Source organism: Nannobrachium achirus (genome assembly GCF_963921795.1).
Source record: "Nannobrachium achirus genome assembly, chromosome: 12".
Taxonomy (NCBI): Eukaryota; Metazoa; Chordata; class Actinopteri; order Myctophiformes; family Myctophidae; genus Nannobrachium; species Nannobrachium achirus.
Window position 1 is genome coordinate 17,533,839 of NC_137832.1, and position 21,426 is coordinate 17,555,264.

Here is a 21,426-nt window from a genome sequence, read left to right on the forward strand (position 1 = left end):
CATCAATTGTGAAGAGGCGCCAATTAACAGCTGCTCGCTCAGAGCGCATCGCGATTGTCAGAGACCCAGTTCCATATCACTGTGATCTTAACCACATCGTTGTTGATCCTAACGATGTAGTTGTCGGCTATCGTTGTCTTTATCGGTGTTGGGTGGATGCTGTCGATCCACTTCAATTGAAAACCCACTTTTTAAAATCGTTATCGTCATCGTTATCGCTGCCGGTGGAAAAGAGCCTTAAGCTATATAACCTCTCCATCATCAGCAATAGTCAGTCAGGCGTGCGTGTTCCCCACACTCCCAAGCCCCCACCGTTGCGCTTAGGTTCACCGGGAAATACGCGGTGGCGTCCCTGCTGCCTTTCACAGCATGTCCAGCTGTGAATGGACCTCACCCTATAAATTATCTAAAGGCAATTATAAACCAAGTGGAGGAGATTCACCAAAATAAAAATAAAATATTTTGCTGACAAGCTGCCTGGTGGAGCAATTCCTTCAGTTCATCCTGTACATTAATGAGTCGGGGTAAAATACCTTTTCTCTGACAACTTACATTGACGATGGATTCTTTGAACTTGATGTGTAAGCGATAGCTGGACATGGCGATGATGGCATCCTCTGCCCTTCCCACATATTCTGTGAACTCTCCATGCAGCTCAGGAAAGGGCACCTAACACAGCAAACAGAGAGAACATTTCAAAGGGCACAGGTTCATCAATGCCTTTATATGGTATACAATGAGATTGAAGCAACTGTATAGAGCAGTGTTTCTCAACCACTGTGCCTGGGGACCTTTGGTGTGCCCCTGAGAAGGGTCAAGTGTGCCCCTTGAAACTGCTTGAAAGCCAGTATTGTATTTAGCATTTTAAAAATGATTTAAACTAGTGAAAACAGCCGATCTACAAGCACGCGAGGCGTTGTGTGCTTGTAGATCTGCTGTTTTCACTACTGTTGTGTGACAGCCTTGTATGATGAAGCAGGGCTTTACTTTGCGAAGAAACGTACAAATTTGAAACTTGGAGATATAAGGTTTCTTCCCGACAGTGACGATATTTACACCACCGTATTATGTTGGTGTGCCCATGGATTCTTGGGACATGAAAAGTGTGCCCATACAGAAAAAAGGTTGCGAAACACTGGTATAGAAGGACAGAACACGAAAAATGGAAACATAACATCAAACTATAACATGAAACCGGCTAAGTGTGGAGTCATCAATCTTACTTATTTATTTTTAGGGTTGATAGGACACACTTTTAGTTCCAAAACATATCTATTTCTATCATATGGAGATTAGGCTGGGCACTCCACTTAGAATTGATTCCCCTTTGAGACAGTGACTGAAATGAAAGTGTATAGAGCTCAGACCTGGTCTTGCAGGTTATATACCAACAGAGACACCACACCCACGTATTGACCCATAACTGCAAAGTTAGCCAGGTTTTACAGCACAAGTAGTCAGGGCAACACTAGAGGTTCAGGATTACGAAAAGGAAATGACAACACTGGCTACGCCAGATGAGATCAAGCTGTTAATTTGATTAAGTATTAGTCTTGATGATGGCTTTCCAGTACAAACAATGGGGATAAAATGATCATAGCATAATACAGGGTTCCCACACATTTTTACCAATGAATTTCCAAAACTTTTCCAGAATATTTAACCCAATTTCCAGGACTATATAACAATAATTCAGCACAATAACGAGTCACTTACTCCTATGTGCAATGCCCAAAGACAGGCAGTGTAGCAAAAATAAAGTGTGCACGCTGCCAACGGGCCGTGGCGTGCATGCGGATCGTGCACGATGGACACACACGTGCCCACGTCAAAAGGTAAGAAAAACGTGGCAGGGAAGCCTCAAAGACGATTTATGGTGGCAGTAAATGAGTTAACCAAATCAATAACTTAAAAACAATGCATAGCTATTTTTTCCAGGACCTTCCAGGACTCTTGATCAATTTCCAAAACTTTTCCAGTACTGGAAAAATATTTTTCTAATTTCAAAATGTTTCCAGGAATTTCATGACCGTGGGAACCCTGATAATATGATACTTTGCACAAAATTAATCCTAAATCAAGCAGCTTACCTGCAGGTTTTCCTCTTCCAGGACCGGGGACTTCTTGGGGAAGATGTGATTGGCCTGGATACACTCCAGGCTCTGCTGCCCCTCCTCCTCCTACAAGGACCCACATGATGATGTCTCAACTTTAATAAGAAGGGAATATCTTCAGAAATAGCGTAATATCCTGGAATAAATTCCTTACCAAAATATTTATTCACCAATGTGTTTGTAAAGGTGTCTAGTAACACATCCCACAAAGACTGAAATTCAGTTTCCCTAGGAGAATCAGTTACAGCTGATGGAAGTTGGAGTCCCATTAAATTAACTATACAGGATAAAACACACCAAAATAAATATGCTTTAAGTAGCATGTGAGGGGTCAAACTAGGGGTTTTTAATGATTCTGAATCCATTGCAAGCATTTGTTTTGCACGGAAAACATTCCTTGGGGTCAAGGCGGCTCCTACAAAACTTTGAAAAGTAATGACTCATCACTAAACAATAATTGTATGGGGGCTGTTTCTACCCCAAGGAATGTTTTTTTGTGCAAAACACATGCTTGCAATGGATTCAGAATCATTAAAAATCCCTAGTTTCACCCCTCACATGCTACTTAAAGCATATTTATTTTGGTGTGTTTTATCCTGTAGTTAATTTAATGGGACTCCCAACTTTCATTAGCTGTAACAAATTCTCCTAGGGAAACTGAATTTCAGTCTTTGTGGGATGTGTTACTAGACACCTTTACAAACACATTGGTGAAGAAATGTTTTGGTAAGGAATTTATTCCAGGACTTTTTAAGATATTCCCTTCTTATAAGTCAATATGGTTAACTCCGTTGACTATATTGACATGGCGGATATTTCCTTTTTACTAAATTTGGGGGAGGGAGACCCAGCGAGATCACCACCCGCCATGAATATGGTCAAACGTAAAAATAAAAATCTTTTTATACAATTTGGTTTTCACAGTTCATGTTATTTCCTCAGGGAATGCATGCTGGGCATGCATGCATGCTTCCTCATACTCTCACAGCCACACACATTCACACTTGGGAGCCGCCCAGTGAAACCCACAATCTCCCACTGTCAGCCACTTAGCAACACCACTGAAACAACTAGCCTTTACATGTTCTCTTCCACCGAACCAGATGTTTCCCTGCCACTAACAACATGCGAGTGACTTTCACAATCTTTAAAAATGGATTTGAATGGAAATGGAATGTCATAACTGCCTACTTCAGCAGAAAGCTGATTTAAGTCCCTGGTTAGTAGTGTTGGATTTATTTATTTGTGTGATTGCCCTCTCCACCCACACACTGCGATCTATTGTGCTTCAGTCTACTATACAGTCATCCTGCCCTGCCTTGTCTGTGAGGCCTAATTATGTGCTTGTAACGTGCATGTAACAGAGTAAAATTAACACAGCCCTCAAAAAACACACACATATTCATCTTGTTTGAAGATTATGTTTTTGCCCGTGTGTGTGTGTGTGTGTGTGTGTGTGTGTGTGTGTGTGTGTGTGTGTGTGCGTAGCAAACTGCTGCACCGAGCGGCATCAAACTTTGAATTCCCAGTCGGCTAAGGAAGACCATCTACCCCAGATTTTCCAATGCCTCATACCGGGCCGCTTTATGTTTTGGCAGTGATATGATATAATTGCCAGAAATGCCTAACAATTTTAAATCACACATTGAGGGGCCTCTGACGCAGAGCCATAAGTGATTTCACTTAGACCTACTGTATATGGGCTGCTACAAGTGAATGCTCCAAATGTCACCATTTGTTGCACACACACGAAAAGATGTATAAATGATCTTGTGAGTTATGTGACAATGACAGAGCTTTGATTTTCCATACTGTTTGCCTGTAATTGGCATCGAAATGAGAGGGAGGGGCCTGATTCTTACAAAAAACACCATGTGGTATCACAAACACAACATCAAATCAACCCCAAATTGCATGTTGAGGGGCCTCTGTAGGCCCACCTCCAATGCTTCTTTCACTTCTGCCCATAAGGGCGCAATTAATACGAAAAGCTATGTTGCCCCAGAGCTTCTGGCATCCTGTTGGCTGCAGCCCACAACTTAAAATACAGTAGTCCAATACCAACCCAGCTCTGTGGAGTTCCCTTTTCTAGTTATGTAATCTATTTACTCTGAAAATGTATTTGCACTTCTCTACCCATGAAGTGTAAACACAATAATCATTGTTTTAGTTATCACTGGCTGTCATCTTATGTTCAAAGGAAAAAATAAACTTTGTCACTTCAGTTTTGCACGAGGGTGTACCGACTGTACTCATGTTGCAACTTGCAAAGATGTCATTGCAGCATAAAACATCACTTTATGCCATCAAAAGTTGTTTTTATCTCTACATTTTCTTGAGGATTTTAAAATAGTATGCTTAAAAGTGTCCCTCTCTGCTGTCAAGGAGCATTTTCTTTGAGCTGTTGTGTTGGAAATAACTAAACTTTTGAATGAGCTCACGGCATAAAATCCATGGTTTCAAATTAAAATACAGTAAAAAATACTGCTAAAAAGACGTGGGTTACAGCTGATGTCAATAATCACTTCATTTAGAGGGGTGGCATTATCAGAGAGTGACTAAGAGTTTATTTAGAGCCTGGGCGACTAGTGGCTGGACAGGGGGAGATTAGGGTGGTCCACAGAGATGGCAGATAATGGGACAGGGGGCTGTGTATCCTGCTGGCTCAGCATGACCCAGTGTTGTCCGCGAGCCAAGCTGACACACATGATTGGACCAGCAGAGCAGGGCGATGGGGCCAGCCAGGGGGCAGGGAGAGGAAGAGGAACTGTACTCAAACACACGCACGCACGCACGCACGCACGCGACCTTTCTGCCTTCAGTGCTCACGTCCTTAAATAACATTAGGGCTGAATGACATTGAAAAAAATCCCACTGTGTCTGTTGTGACTGCACTGCAGACACGTTTTCTGTACAAAAATGTTATTTGTTAGAGCAGGGTTCCCCAATAGGCGGCCCGCGGGGGGCTACTGTCTGGCCCACACCAACCCCAGTAATAATGGTGGTATAAGAGCAGCAACAACACTAGTATGTCGTCGTTGTCGGGTAGGAATCTCGCATATCCAAATTTGTACGTTCTTTCGCAAATCATACAAGGCCGTCGCACAAAAGTAGTGAAAACAGCAGATCTACAAGCACACAACGCCTCGCACCGCGAGGCGTTGTGTGCTTGTAGATCGGCTGTTTTCACTAGTTTAATACATTTTTAAAATGATAAATTCAAAACGAACGGTTTTGGACATACAAGATTTTCACCCGACGACGACTAAAACTGTCGCTGGAGTAGTGGGAACGCCACCGTCGCCCCCTGCAATGTTGTGGCCCTCGGCTTGGTAATCTAGACATAATTCGGCCCTTGGGGAAAACTAATTGGGGAACCCTGTGTTAAGAGGATTTGTACAGTTTGAGTATAAAAATACAGGTTGAACGGAAGGCACGGGATTAGGCGCAGAACTAAGAATTCACACCTTACACATCCTAAAAGAAATTGATATATTGCAATTTGAAAATAACTAATAATGATTGTTGTGATTTCTTTCTTTTTTTTCTCAATATTTACGGTATTTACTTTTTACTGAATAATTGCAAACGTGAAAGGTCTCTGCGGTGCAAAGTGAAAGCTGCTCTGCTGAGGCAGCAGACAGGGTGGGACTTTGACACCGTCGTGGCCTGTCTGCTGCCTCCCGGTGAGCACGACTGATTAACAAGTCAAAAATCAATGAACAGTTTCCGATTGTGCAGACTGCAACACCCGCCACAGGACAGTTATTCTATAGAAGTGCAGCTCTCAAAGTGGGGTCCACCATGGACCACAAGCATTCCTCGCAGGGATTTGAAGAGGCCACGTACTGTATAGCCACTATGTTAAAGCCATACTATGTAACTTTTTTAATAAAACTAATCTTAAAATTGTCCTAACTATTAAATCGCTAAAGTTTTAGAACCCCAACTCCGTTAATTTCAGCCCCTAAAGCCTTCTGTAAATATGTTTTCTACGATCCTGGCCGGGGACCGGATTTCCCGGCAAAATTACGTCATCTGCATCATCCGTATACGTTGTGTATACGTTGGCCAATCACATCGCGGATCATACACACATGATACACTACCGGCCAATCACAGCGTGTGCTGCGTCTCTTCAGGAAGTAGCCTCCCTCAGCAACAGTGTTTACGATGAAGGATTCTTGCCTCTTACTCCCCAAATCCTGGTCAGAAAATTACGTTCTACCCCTCTACGGATTCGTATCGGTCGCGGTGGTTTGCGGCCTCGCTCCGGTGGTCCGCGGCGACACCGGGCGAAAAACGGCCGAAAAAAGCAATACCGCTACTGACCACTACCTGAGCAACTTACACAGTATAGCTTTAACTTCTTGTTGCATTTTCATTCACAAGTAAATAAACTAAGAATGTGTAGAAGACTTTCTATTGGGATTAGATAGCAGGTAGACAGAAATTGTACTGTCCTATGAAGAACACCAATATATGAAGATACAAATGGAATATTTGTTTCCTTCTGTAATGTGTTATTGCGACCGAAGGTCGCAGTTTAGTATGTGAAACGGCACATGCTGACTCCGTCTGGATGTGTACACTTTTGTACGGTCTATGGGTTTGCCGCTCGGAATCAATTATTCATGTAAGGACTCTGTGATGTCAGGGGAACCACTCTAACAGAATGGGTTTGCCGCTCTGACATCATGCTCTGACTTCACTGTGATGTCAGGGGAACCACACTAACAGAATCCCTTTTATGCCCATATATGGAGTAGGGCATTCACGAATAGTGATTTTTTGAATTCGAATTATTCGACCTCAAAGTATTCGAATAGTCGGAATTCGACGGGAATTATATATATATATTTTCATCCAATAAAAACGAGCCATTCTCGGCCTCTCAATCATTGATGCGCTGTTTCAAGTCTTGAACACAACATGCGAGTGAGGGTTAACCACTGGAGGCGGGACAGACCTGAAGGTTAGTGAAATACGATTGGCTATTGACCGTGGCATTTACAAATGAGCCGCGACCTGATTGGACTAAGCGACCAGCAAGTATGGGTGCGCTCAGTGCTTCCCCTGGAACAGTACATTTGACAGCTGTATAGTTTGCCTGCATCACAGCGCAACAGTTTCTAATCAGTTTCTCTTTCATGCTCTAAAATAAAAAGACTTTAACCCAGCGGTTCACATTACCAAACAGTTTAGCCCGTGACCCAAAATAGAAATTAGACAATCGCCCAGGACCCAAACTAGTGAAAACAGCAGATCTACAAGCTCACAACGCCGCGGCTCGCACCGTGAGCTGGTGGAAATAATAATAAAAAATTACTGTTCAAACAAATCTATAATCAGCAACAGGCAGTTAGGGTCGATCCATACCGTTATAATTTCGGTTCGGGAGGACGCCCCGACCCGAAATTATTTAGGTTCGGGGGAAGTTCATTCATACTTTCTTAACGGCTAGTGCCCAAGTCGCTTGTAAATATTGGAGGTCCGTGGCATGACGATGTTTGTGGCCGATGAATGAGCATTGCAGGGCGGATACTAGCTCTGGTCCATCGCGTCACCACGCGATGGACCAGAGCTAGGCGGATACATAATTCTGACTACACTGAATGACTGGAGGTCCAGTGAGTAGCAGCTCCAGCAGGCAGCAGCACCAGCGGGCCGGGGTCTCTTCTCTCTCTCTCACACTCACAAACGCTCGGCTCGAGCTCTGTCCAAAACGGTGTCAGACCGCCATTCCGAAACACCGCCATTCCGAACATTGACTAGGGTTAGGGTTAGTTAGGGTTAGGGTTAGGGAAACATTTAATCTACAAGCTCACATTATAGACGTGCCACCTCCCTTGCTGCATGTCATCACGCAGTCACAACTCGTCGTGGAAAAGGAAAACATATCAACACGGAACACTAGCAATTAGCAAAGTTGTGTTTAAGCTCCTCCTTTCTCTTTAAAGCGGTCGGCGACGCGTTAGCAGCGATTAACCTCGCCTACCAGGCTTTCTCCCGCAGCGATACACGCAGCAAAGGCGCGTGTGTGTGTGTGTGTGTGTGTGTGTGTGTGTGTGTGTGTGTGTGTCGCGCGCGCGCCTCCCAGTCCACCAGCTGAATATGTATCCGCTCTCTGATGCCCAATACACGGCCACACAAGCATTTGGAAGTCGGCGTGTCTCCCACTCAAACGACGTCTGTTTCCTTGGATTCACAGCCGAGAATATGAACGTGAAGCCGGGATGAATGAATGAGAAGACACCGCTGAGTACCGAAATTAAGTCGGGAGGTCACAACATCAGCAAGCATCATGACATCAGTATATAGACTGCACCAATTCATCCACCAGGGGCATTGACAAATCATCTTTTATGACTTCCTATCTAGCCAAGCTGTATGAACCATGAATAAACAATAATAATGATAATAATTTTTAAAAAAGAAATTAAAAAAAAAAAAGAGTAAAAAAAATATTTTAAAAAATAAGCGATTTTCGAATTCAGTTTACCAAGTCGAATAGTGACGTTAGTATTCGAATATTCGAATATTCGAATATTCGGTGAATGCCCTAATATGGAGTGCCCTGATGTCATCAATATTAAGCGCATATCTAACAGGACTTCATATGGGAATGCCCATATATGGAGGCCACATCGTCCACATGCCACACTAACAGAATCCATATATGGCCAAGACTATGGCTGGTTCTACAGACAAGGGTTCTGACATCCCTGACATCATACTGTATAACGAATAACTGAGTAAGCATGTTTGGGCTGTCACAGCATATCTCCACATACAGGGGTCTCCATATATGGGTAACTGGTCCGATATACATCACTGGTCAGATGGCCAAGACATGGCGCGACCTCAACCTCTAGGGCGAGGTCGCTTGTCGCCCTGGGGCGTCACTAGTGTATCTGGTGTGAGAAACTGTGTTCTAGTCTAGAGAGAATGCATGATGAGAATGGATTTTACCATTGCCCCTGTAAGGAGTGTGGGTCTCCCAGGAAGGAAGTGTTGGGCTTTCCTCTCCGGGCCCTCAGTCTGCAGAGAGAGAGAGAGAGAGAGAGAAATAGGGAGATATGTCACAGATATATGAAACATGTAAATCATAAATTGCATCTTTTTTTCTTTATCTGCTCCTCACACCATGCTTAATTACATAAAAAGAGTTATCATCTACTTAATTCCCCACTGAAATGAGCTTGCTAGATTTGCACATGAAATACTTGAATGAGAGCTTAGTATTTTCAAACTGATAGCACAGCTAAACATACAGTATTTTTCTTTATTGTACTGAGCTACGAGCATCAGCATCTCCAGTCATATCAAGTCATGTTTGTATGTTGTGAAGACTTATTGTGGACCCGGTCTGCAAACTAAACTGCCTTTAAAAAGGACAATAAATATATTATGAATTGAGCTGAATGCCATCTAACGCTCAAAAGGAGAACATAAGTGCACTTGCCAGGGTTCCGCTGGGTGCTCCACATAAATAACAAAAAAAAGCAGGAACTCCATTTTATACTTTAATGTGCAAAACTTGTAGCTTGTATGTTTCGGCCAAAAGCCTCCTCTTCTCATTCATTGGCTATCGTCACTGTTTTTGAATGCCACTATAGAGGGTATGCACGTGACATCATTGTACCCAGAAGTTATGCTGGAACGCCTACTGAGTGGCAAAAGAAAAGGAGTCAGTAGGAGTGAGGAGGAGCCAGGAGGAGTTTCCCAGCGAGCGCTTGAGTGGCATATGATTCATACACTCCCCTATTCATTTATGAAGTTTAGTAGATTATAACAAATATATGTTTTTCCCCAAATCGATTCATTAGTATATAATAATTAAAATTACAAAAAAAAAACTGGCTCTCGATTAATAGATTATCCTATACATTACCCTGCAAGATTAAAGGACAACTTTGGTTTTTTTACAACAAGGGTTCATATTTTAGTAATTAGAGAAAAGAAAAGCTGAGTGTTAAAATGTTTTCATTTACTGTTTTGTATTGTTTTAGCGATTTTAGTATTTTGATTTCAGTGGGTGGGGGCATGCGTAGAAGTGGCTAAATATGTCTTTTTAGACACAATAACCTGGCAATTTCTTTCCTATTATTTACACCACAACCCTCATAAGTCACATCTTCCCATGAAGGATTGCGGTGCATCTTGGGAATGGGCTTATTGTGTCTAAAAAGACATATTTAGCCACTTGCATGCATGCTCCCAACCTGAAGGCATGCATGCAAATCTAAATCTTTAAAATCACTAAAACGATAGAAAGAAGTAAATGAAAACATTTTAACACTCATCTTTTCTTTTCTTTAATGACTATCTAAAATATGAAGTTGTAAAAAAACAAAGTTGTCCTTTATGTCGGTTGGAGGTCCTACATTTCGGTTCCGATATTTTCGATTAATTTCCCAGCCCTAAAAAAAATTTTACTAGGCCACCGTTTCCAAGGCAAGCGATGACAAAAACTGCAGTTTGCCCCTCGCCCAGTTGTGGACAGTATCAATGTCAAAATGATTACTTTTTTTGATACATAAACAGACCCATACTTATCTTGGACTGAAACAGCTGCTTTTTATCTAGCACCTATCTCAAGAGTCATGTTTTTGGATGTCACAAAACAGCCAATTTGCCAAGTGTTATTATTCAGCACTTGAAGTGAAAAGGCCCCTCTCTTTCTCCATCTGCTCTACCTACTACCCTTCAATCCTCGCTTTGTATTTGGACTCAAACAGGCAGACAGGGGCCAGGGGAACACCAAGTCGACAGTACAATCTTCAGTGTTCATTTATCCATTTGTAACTCTTGAGTGTACATTTGTTAAATGAACACTCGTGCTTTTATATTGTGAGAACAACACATAAGCAGTCAACAGGATTGTTGTCACCCAATATGTGTGGTGCAGGCAGGGTAGCTTCTTTGACACTAGATTTGATTCCATCTGTACATGCATGGGGTGATATAGGAAGGAACCTCAAATAGTACAAGGAGGGCAGGGACTGACTTGCGTTTGAGGTCAGGCAACCACGTGGCATACTGTATGTACACAAACGGCTCGTATTTCCTCAGAAGCGGCCATAACTGGCAGTCGTTAACTGGTTAGCCTGGTTGGTTACTGGGTGGCAATTCTGTCACATGTTCTAAAAACGGACACCCCTTCCCTGCATCTAGCTAGTATGAGGCATGTTGAGACTCTTAAAGGGGCATACAGTATACTCTGTGTGTGTGTGTGTGTGTGTGTGCGTGCGTGCGTGCGTGCGTGCGTGTGTGTGCGTGCGTGCGCGCTACAGTATATTATCTACCCATCTATAAAGATAGATACATTAGATATCTATATAGCTCACAAGGCATCAAACAGTGAGGCATGCGAGGACTGTAGCCTTCTAGCCTTGAGGTCATATGCGTGTACATACTCTTTCACCCTGTATCACATAGTATGAGGCATGTAAGGACTCTAGCCTTGAGGAAGGCATATACAATACTGTGTGCGTGAGTGTGTGCGCGTGTGTGTGTGTGTGTGTGTGTGTGTGTGTGTGTGTGTGTGTGAGTGTGTGACTTTAGAGCTGTCACGATTTCAATCCTTATTTGAAAATGTATTGAAATGGACATTCAATTATGACCATCAAAATGACAAGCAGGTCCATCCTGCACGGCAAGGGGCTAAAAAGAGACATTTTAAGGATGACACAGCTGGTACTGACTGTTGCGTATGCGTGGCCTAATATCATTAGGGATTCGGTCAGACCGACAAGGCCATTCAACTCTAGCGCCGGCACAGCAGACCATAATGCAGCGGTGCGAGGCGTTGTATGCTTGTAGATCTGCTATTTTCACTAGTTTAAATCATTTTTAAAATGATAAATGCAAACCGAACGGTTTTGGACATACAAGGTTTTCACCCGACGACGACGATATATTTATTAGATTTTTTTATTTTTATTTCACCCTGCATCATACAGTGGCATGTGAGAGGGCAATTGCGTGTCACACAAACGACAGAAACCAAAAGGACATCACACAAAAAGAGTAATGTGATCTATCCTGGGGCTGCCGGGTTTAGAACTCACCACAGACAACGAGCAACAGACGATGACTTATCCCGAAGATCCCGTTTGGAACGTCTCAGAAGGAGGACATGGAAATCTGTGGGAAACAAAAGCAAACATTATGAGACGGAGTAGACATGAACAAATGCTTTCATTACAAAAAGCCCTTCTATATATATTACATATGAGCAGTCATTTAACAGGAACATTCTACTTACCACAGAACTTTAATTTATTTGTAAATATAGCAGTGGTTGCAGAAACTTAAAAATGTGGTGAGATATACCAAGCAACACATTTGTGGAATGGAAAGAAGCCAGGCACGTCTTAGGACAGTTTGTCAACTCTACAGTCTAGTCAGCCAGTGGCCCTGGTTCAATCAATCACTGTGGTCTCATCTAACCTTCAGAAATAGAACAGACCATTCAAAACACATAATGTCTGCTCAAACAGTAGGCTTCCAAAAGTCTTCTATTTCTCAGTTTTTATTACCACCTCTGACCTTTGTTAACATGGGATGCCCAACACATCCTACGCGTGTTAACCATTCCCCACTGTGAAGTGCGGCCCGTTATCACGTTACCTGACGTGTTAACTGGTTACCATGGTAACAGATAGCCCCCGCGCTGCCGCGGCCGGGAGTGAGCAGAAAAAGAAAAGTTTCCCATGATGCCTCGCGAAATAATACATCCGGCGACTTCCGGCGCCGATTAGCCCTATTCACGGCCCGCCCACTCAGAAAATTTCTCAGCAACTTCCTGGTGCACTGCTGACGTCAGTTTTGAAGTGGAAATTAATACAGAAATAGCTGGACTTAAAGCCAACAAATCATTATTTCGAACGGTAAAGTAAATTATAATGCTTTGTGCCTTTTACTATCTTGTGTTCTTGATCATGCTAGCCGTATTTTATACTTTACTATTCGGAAATTGCATTAAATATGCGATTTCTGTGTTAACTCTATGGGCTTTTAGCAGGGTTTTACCCTTCAAAACGTGACTTCAGCACCAGGGGGATGCTGAGTGGGCGGGCCGTGAATAGGGCTAATTGCATTATATTCATCCTGGCTGCAGAAACATGGATATCTCTCTGCTTCTTTTCCCATATTGCGCGTTCGTCAAAATGGGCGGTTTTCTATGGACCATAACTTACACACAGATCACCGCGGTTGTATTTCGTCTTCTTCTCGCGAAAGAAAACTCTTTCGGTGGCCGTGGATGGGAACACCCGCGCCACTGAAAATCAGGTGAATGCAATAGGAAAAAGCCTTGGCAGCTAATCTACATTAGTTATGGCAAAACTATGCCAGTGTTTTGTATTTTTGTTTTGAATGGATAGTTACTAAAAAGAAGAAAAATAGGCAGTAGTATCCACAACTTTCCAACATCCCATAGTGCATTGCGCAGAAGTTGGACGGAGCTTCCGGCGGCGCAGCCGACTGTGATCTACAAGCTCACAACGGCTGCATCTGCGACGCGACGTGAGCTTGTATGTCTGCTGTTAACCGAAGTGTGGTGCAAGAAATTCTCCAGTAAATTCCCGCGGAAAGAGGTGGATAGATTATTTTCTATTTTTCTTTTGTAGAATTAATAACGATTTGAAAATGTTTCATCATTCATTATATTTCTAGGAGTGAGCCGTCTTCAGTATATATACACTTTCAGTATGATATACGCGGCATATAAATTATATACATACACACACAGGAACGTATGATGGAGGGAGTAAGTCTGCTTATATAACTCAGCACTGCGTGAACCCAATGAACCCAGCAGTCTATAAGTGACCACAGTGTGTAATGCATGTAGGAAACATCAGGGGACCAGAACAACAACTCCACAGTAGCTTTACAAATGTATTTATTTACTTGACCAGAGACTATAGTTGTTGTAATATTAAATAAGAGATTGCTGGGATCCTGCTAATTGAGTGAAGACAAAACACAGCCCCACCCTGCATGCCATGCGACAGTTTGTAATATCTCCCTGGGGGTCCACTTTGGCTTTGACCATTCAATCCAAACACACCTCTGTAATAAATTAAGCATTAATGAACTACAAATACATTTCCTCCCATCACATTATCAGACCTCTTGGCATGCAGCAGGCTAACAAAATAGTTGCAAAGGTCAGCGACTTTGGCAGAAACTGAAACCTGATCTCAGCGGGTCAGTCAATGGAGAGGCTTGGGACGTCGCACACACCTTCCCTCTGGGGCAAGATGCCCTGCCAAACGGGCTTACTTAGCACGCAGCAGCCGGAAAAAGAATGCCATTGCACTGGAAGGACCTGGGGGTCCCGATCGCACACAAGCCCTGCCTGCCCTGGCCAGTTGTTGAGACTGGTGTGAACTGCTGAGTAGCCACGGAAGGACACCAACATGACTTCACTTTACTGACGCAATCAAACTGCTGGCGTTGGCCGATAAAGCATATCTATGACACACACACACACACACACACACACACACACACAAACACACGGGCTATGTTTACCGCAGCGGGCTCATGACCCATGGCCACGGCTCAGTCTAGCTCTACTATTCAGAGTTACACAGGGAGGTCTAAGCCCCTTAGAGCCTTAACGTTACTCCTGTCCCGTGACTGGCCAGTGTGGCCACGACCATGCTGCATGCAGCAGAAAAACTAACTTTATCTAATCTGAAGATGTTGGCGAGAAATGATGATGATGACTGTAATAAAGGCAGATTTGTGTTACAGCCATCCTTTAAGTGCACTGCCTGGCAACTGGGTTGGTCGGCTTTCTTTGGCTTCAACATCTGTCAAATAAAACGGACTAGCAGCTGGCTGCGAGTTCAAGTTTATATTGTAATCTCTCGTATTGTAAATTGTTATTTCTGGAGAACAATTCCTCCCAAGTGGATTGCAATACTCTGACACCTTGCAAGCGCTCCTTCAGTCAGCTAGCGTTAGCATTAATGGTATCAAGTCATGAAGCTAATGTTCTATGCATATTATGCATCATTGTCATCAATGTTGACATGGTTTGAACTCTCTACACGCCATTGTGTATTAGTCAGCAACAATATCTGCAGCCAAGAACAAACTAAACACTGGCTAAACATTTTTTATAAGCTAAGCTAACAGGTCGCTGCTAGTAGAAACAATAACTGCGCTTCATTGTGAATGTGACCGAGTCGGTTTAGGGAGGAAATGTTCATTTAACTCCATCCATTTGCAACCAAGAGAGCGTAACTCGAATATGAGGCTAACTCAAAACCACAAAGGGTCCATTTGGTTACATTTCAGGGGTTGCAAATGGAGCTATAGCGTAGTGCAGCTAGCTTGGTAAGTGTTTGTTGTTGTTGTTATGAGATGGAGGGCGGACCCCAGCGCGGAGGCCTCTCTCCACAGCGGCGTCAGTTCAGAAAAAAGCTAAGGTATGGCAACACGACTGGTGTCTTGCACGCGCGCCCTAGCGCACGTGCAAGACACCAGTCATGTTGCCATACCTTAGCTTTTACACGATTACAGTACATTTTATCATTTCTCCCCGTAGCCAAGGTATGGCAGCTGCCGTAGCTTTGCCATACCCCAATTGACGCCTCTGCACTCTCCAGCTCTCTCTGTCAAAACAAAACCCAGCCGAACGGAACACTACAACCCGGCGGAGGAGGAACACAAACTCACCGTTTCAGAAGGACGGACGAGAAGAAGAAGAAGCGAAAACGAGCCGAAGCTTCTTCGGGTTTTCGACGAGCATTATACGAGAGTAACGAGGCATTATATCCCGGCCGAGGCCAGCAGCCAATGTCTCCCTGCGTCGTCCCTCCGCACAACAAGCAGCCCAGTCGTCGTCGTCGTCGCCATCATCATCGCCGCGAAATCTCTCTCCAACCCCAACCAACACACACGACGTAGTAGGGAACGTGACGTGATTGCGTCACGGGCGGCGTGCTGTATTGTTGCCAAGTGAGGGAGGCGGGGCCGGAGAAAGATAGAGAACACGCGCGGCGGCACGATAATGTAAACACCAGGCAGGCAGTCTGTGGTGGGAAAAAAGTACCTTTTTTTCTTCTTCTTCTTCTTCTTTTTTTTTTTTACTTAATTATTAAAGGAGTAGTTCACCACTTTTCAACCTGTCTTCATATAATAGGTCCTCACTAATGTTCATAATAAAATAGCACCATTTTTTTCTATTCAGTCTGGGTCTCATAGGAGAGCTGTCAAATCCTTCCTACCGGTGACATCATCGTTTGACAAAAACAAATTTAAATCATATTTTTGAAGAAAAAAAAATAAGATTTTTATTATCACGAGAACAATGGCTTCCACTTTAACATCGCAACTTTTTCAGGAATAGAAAGCCTGCATTTCCCATTGATGATGTCAGCGGTAGGAAGGATTTGACCCACCCACAGCTCTCCTATGAGACCCAAACTGAGTAGAAAAAAATTGTGATATTTTATCATGAACATTAGTGAGGACCTATTATATGAAGATAGGTTGAAAAGTGGTGGAGTGCCCCTTTAAGCCCCTTTTCCACTGGCCCAACACCACACCACTCCACACCACACCGCCCACTTGTGCCAGGTTTTCCACTACAAGGACCTGGGTAGAGTGGTGTGAAAATGGTACTAAACGTGGTACTAAAAAGTATCCAATCTAGAGTAGGTCTGAGCTAGGCCAAGCAGGGCCTAACACTTCATAATGACTGATCACTCACTGACTTTTCATTTAGACCACCAGGATATAGTTGTAATACATGATAATAGATTCTATTGTGTTATAATCTATTATAGTGTATTATAATTATCATAGTAATACATTCATACTTTATAGTGTGTTGTAATCACAGTTATAATCCATTATAGTGTATTACCAGTAAGACTCCCTAATCGGGAGATAAGCGACAGTTGGTCGCTTATCTCCACAAATAGGCCAAAAGTTTGTTTTACCAATTATTACACTCTATGTGAACATTTACATCAACAAATCCCAAGTACTATGCAGAACGACCCATTTCAAGTTTTTAATGTACAACAATATTTAGAAAATAGGTCTACAAGCTGACAGTCCTCGTCCCTTATATTCCCATAGGTTATATGGAGATCTCAGTGTTTGTCAGTCCTTGTTCATTTATGCCCATATATGGACATCTCTATATCTACTGTAACAGTCCTTGTCCCTTTATGCCCATATATGGAGATCTCTTAACTGTAAGTCCTTGTCCCTTTTATGCCCATATATGGATATTCCTGATGTCATCAGTATATGAACATATATGGGCTTTCTGATATGCCCATATATGGAGATCTCTTAACTGTAAGCCCTTGTCCCTTTTATGCCCATATATGGATATCCCTGATGTCATCCGTATATGCCCATATATGGGCTTTCTAATATGCCCATATATGGAGATCTCTGTATCTCCATATATGGGTATAAAAGGATACTTCAGGTCTGACATCAGGTTTGTTTATATTGGGTTGCTAGGTTTGACATCACAAACTCTATGGGCCATCTGACCTAGAAATCTATATTTGGGCATAGATGACTCATCGTGACCTCATCACACGTCGACCGCACGTGTGACGTGCGGTCGACCGCACGTGTGACCGACGGACGGCCGGTGGAGGTTTTCATACTAAACTGCGACCTTACAGTCGCAATAATTTAGGATAGTTGTAATACAAATATATTGTATCATAATCACAGTTAAAAGGGTCAATTTGTTTCTTACCGATAGCGGTACTTTTGTGTAATGGAAAAGATCGATATTTGTATGTGGTGCGGTGTGGTGTGGTGTAGTGTGGTGTGGTGTGATGCTAAAGCTGCAGTCGAAAAGGGGCAATATCAATTCAGGGCTATGTAGAAATGATCAGGCCTGGGATTTCATCACTTTAGGGCAGTGTTTCTCAAACTTTCAAATTTCATGGTCTCCCCTTAACTCTGACAGTGTACAAAATGGAACCAAATGAACCCGTTCTGTCAGAGTTACAGACTTGTATGGGTCAATTTATAAAGCCCCTTTTCCACTTTTCCATGGCCCAACACCACACCACTCCACACCTAGCCTGGGGCCAGCCTATATACTAATGCAGCTAACTAACTGCAGTATATCCCCTCCTTGTTTTAACATGTGTGGGGACCGCCCACTTGTGCAAGGTTTTCCATTACAAGGACCTGGGTAGAGTGGTGTGAAAGTGGTACTAAATGTGGTACTAAAAGGTATACAATCTAGAGTAGATCTGAGCTAGGCCAAACAGGGCAAAACACTTCATCACTCACTGACTTTTCATTTAGACCACAGATTATATTGTGTTATAACCACTATTATTGCGACCGTAAGGTCGCAGTTTAGTATGAAAACCTCCACCGGCCGTCCGTCCGTCCGTCCGTCCGTCTGTCCGTCCGTCACACACGTCACACCTTTGCCCTGCTCAATGTATACGTGTAACGCCTGATACTGAGGTGATGTGTCACTGTGACATCACAGATACTGAGGTGATGTGTCACTGTGACATCACAGGTGAGATCGCAGTGATGTCAGATACTCAGAGCAGGGATCTCCATATATGGGCATAAAAGGGATTAGTGATGTCAGATACTCAGAGCAGGGATCTCCATATATGGGCATAAAAGGGATTCAGATGGAGATTCAACTTCAATGAGTAACAATGGCAAACTGTCAACTGCCCGTATGTCTTGATAATTGGTAAAACAAACTTTTGGCCTATTTGTGGCTTATCATCACATCCAACCATCTTAAGATACTCAGCTAGTGGGGAATGCTCTCTTCCCTGGTGTCAATATATGACTGAAGCAGTAATCAGTGTTTTTTTTTTTTTTTTGCCATGAAGTGTGACTCCAAACTGCAATGCTCTGTATGTGTTGTTCATGTAAGATCTTTCCACAATACAATTAATATCTTTATAACATCAGGTGTCTACTTGAGAACAGGTGTTATTAATGTATGATGTGAAGAAAAGTAACAATTATTACACATATGCATGTTTTGATAGAATGTGCTAGATGTAAGTCTTAGTCAATTCAGTTGTGCTCACTGCCTATGAGTAGCAAGCATATTCTGTATACTGTATGTGAGAGTAAGTCTTTACTTGAAATCTATGGGGGGAAAAGTATTGAGTTTAAAGCTCTAAACAAAAGGACCATCTTTGGTAATTGGCTTATAATTACTGAAACCGAAGAGTATGCTTGGCAGACATTTGCATTTGGGAAAGCCATCCCCAGAAATGGTAAAGGTGCATTCATATAGCGCCTTTATCCAAGGCGCTTTACAGAGATTGTGCATTACATTCACCCATTCACACACATTCAAACACCGATGGCGGAGGAAACCATGCAAGGCAGTGAAGGCACCAACCTGCTCATCAGGAGGCAGGAGCAACTAGGGTCTTGCTCAAGGACTCTTCGACACTAACTCTGGGGGAGCCCAGGATCGAACTGGGAACCATTTGGGAACCCTCTGTGTTCTAATGACGGTTTATACCCCTGAGCCACTGCCGCCCCTAGATAGAAAGAAAAACACACACGATCTCCTGCTGCTGATTTCAGCCAGACAGTAAACACAATATTCAGTGGACAGTTAAACTACTATAAGTGTCTGTAAAAAGCCGGGCAGACAGTAGCCTTTGTCTCCAGGAACAAAACAACACATTTACTCTGGGCCTGACCCTTGTGTAGCCTCTTAGAGGGAGGGGGAAAGAGAGCTATACTGTATATAGCACAGGAGAGAGAGAGAGAGAGAGAAACCATATGAGAATGAAACAGAGAAAGAGTTAGAGAGGGAGAAAAGGGGTGACAGAGTGAAGATAAAAAGAGAGAAAGAAAGAGAGAGAGAGAGAAAGAGCGCACAAGGAGGGGGCACAAAAACAGGGACCTGGAAAAAAAAACTTCCGAGACGGAGAGAGGAGGAGGCAGAAGGGTTATCCATATGTGGAGAGACCCATCTTGACGCTGACCTCATCAAGCCTTGGATGCCCATGTGTGGAGATGTCTATATTTGGAGATGCCCATATATGGAGATGTCCATATATGGATATGCCCATATATGCAGATTCTATATTGGATATAACTGACTTGTCATCATGACATCACCAAGAATGACTCAACCACTGCGGGTATAAAAGCAGTCGCATTCCCATCAACGTTCAGTCTTACATATAGCCGGTTTCTAATAAATCGAAAATAATGTTCCGCAACCAGTATGACAACGACGTCACAATCTGGAGCCCCCAGGGGCGCATCCATCAGATCGAGTATGCAATGGAAGCAGTGAAGCAAGGATCCGCGACGGTGGGTCTGAAATCTCGCACTCATGCAGTCCTTGTTGCACTGAAGAGAGCTCAGTCCGAGTTGGCCGCTCACCAGAAGAAGATCCTCCACGTGGATAACCACGTGGGCATCTCCATCGCTGGTCTCACCGCTGACGCAAGGCTTCTCTGCAACTTCATGCGCCAAGAGTGCCTTGACTCCAGGTACGTGTTCGACCAGCCGCTTCACGTGTCCCGCCTGGTCTCGGTTGTCGGAAGCAAGACCCAAGTACCGACACAGAGGTATGGAAGAAGGCCTTATGGCGTGGGGCTGCTCATTGCCGGCTACGATGATATGGGTCCACACATTTTCCAGACATGCCCCTCTGCCAACTTCTTCGATTGCAAGGCCATGTCCATCGGTGCGCGCTCCCAATCTGCGCGGACCTACTTGGAGAGACACATGGACACCTTCCTTGACTGTAATCTGAATGACCTCGTGCAACACGGCCTCCGCGCTCTAAGAGAGACCCTGCCCGCTCAGCAAGATCTCACCACAAAGAATGTGTCCATTGGGATCGTCGGCAAAGACATGGAGTTCACAATCTACGACGATGACGATGTCGCCCCGTTCCTCGATGGACTCGAGGAAAGACCACAGAGACGGGTGGCCCAAGAGGAGGAGCCTGCTGCAGAGAGGCCTGATGAGCCAATGGAAGGCTGAGTTGGCTGACTTGGATGTTCTAAAAGTGTCACAGCCCTCACCATCACCAGTCAGAAAAACTTTCACTCCACTCCATGCTTAGAGATGCAGTGCAATGATTTTTCCAACCCTAAAACATGATTATCAGGTATTGTGATTATACTAGGAGGAAGATTTTTTCCAAAAAAGTGTACAGAAAGAGTTAAATTTTGGTTTTTATGTGGTCACACCCACCAGTTCATTAAGTATGCCTGGTTGTCAGGTGGGTGGTGACCCAGCTGGAGTTAGCCACACCGACAGTGTTGGATGAATGGTAAAAGGG

At 43.5% G+C, this 21,426-nt stretch overlaps 2 protein-coding genes across 4 annotated transcripts in view; one reads left to right on the top strand and one right to left on the bottom strand.

The window, feature by feature from the left end:
* mtmr3 (myotubularin related protein 3) overlaps window positions 1-15,976 on the bottom strand; it is a gene marked incomplete at its 3' end in the record, with an annotated part of 53,376 nt that extends 37,400 nt beyond the window's left edge. For 2 of the 3 annotated variants that reach the window (XM_080737851.1, XM_080737853.1), the window contains exons 1-5: window positions 15,816-15,976; window positions 12,188-12,263; window positions 9,087-9,155; window positions 2,091-2,180; window positions 553-669 (exon numbers count right to left, since the gene is read on the bottom strand). In XM_080737851.1, coding sequence (XP_080593977.1) covers window positions 553-669; window positions 2,091-2,180; window positions 9,087-9,089 — 210 coding nt within the window. In that variant the 5' untranslated portion in view covers window positions 9,090-9,155; window positions 12,188-12,263; window positions 15,816-15,976. Of the gene's footprint in view, window positions 1-552; window positions 670-2,090; window positions 2,181-9,086; window positions 9,156-12,187; window positions 12,264-14,255; window positions 14,301-15,815 lie in introns of those variants that run through there. The other variant, XM_080737852.1, reaches the window with a different exon arrangement.
* Window positions 15,977-20,339: 4,363 nt separating this feature from the next.
* On the top strand, window positions 20,340-21,125 carry LOC308295432 (proteasome subunit alpha type-1-like; the record flags this gene model as incomplete). Its single annotated transcript, XM_080738486.1, has 1 exon — window positions 20,340-21,125. One exon carries the CDS (start codon window positions 20,340-20,342, stop codon window positions 21,123-21,125), a length of 786 nt encoding a protein of 261 aa, XP_080594612.1.
* Window positions 21,126-21,426: the final 301 nt, after the last annotated feature.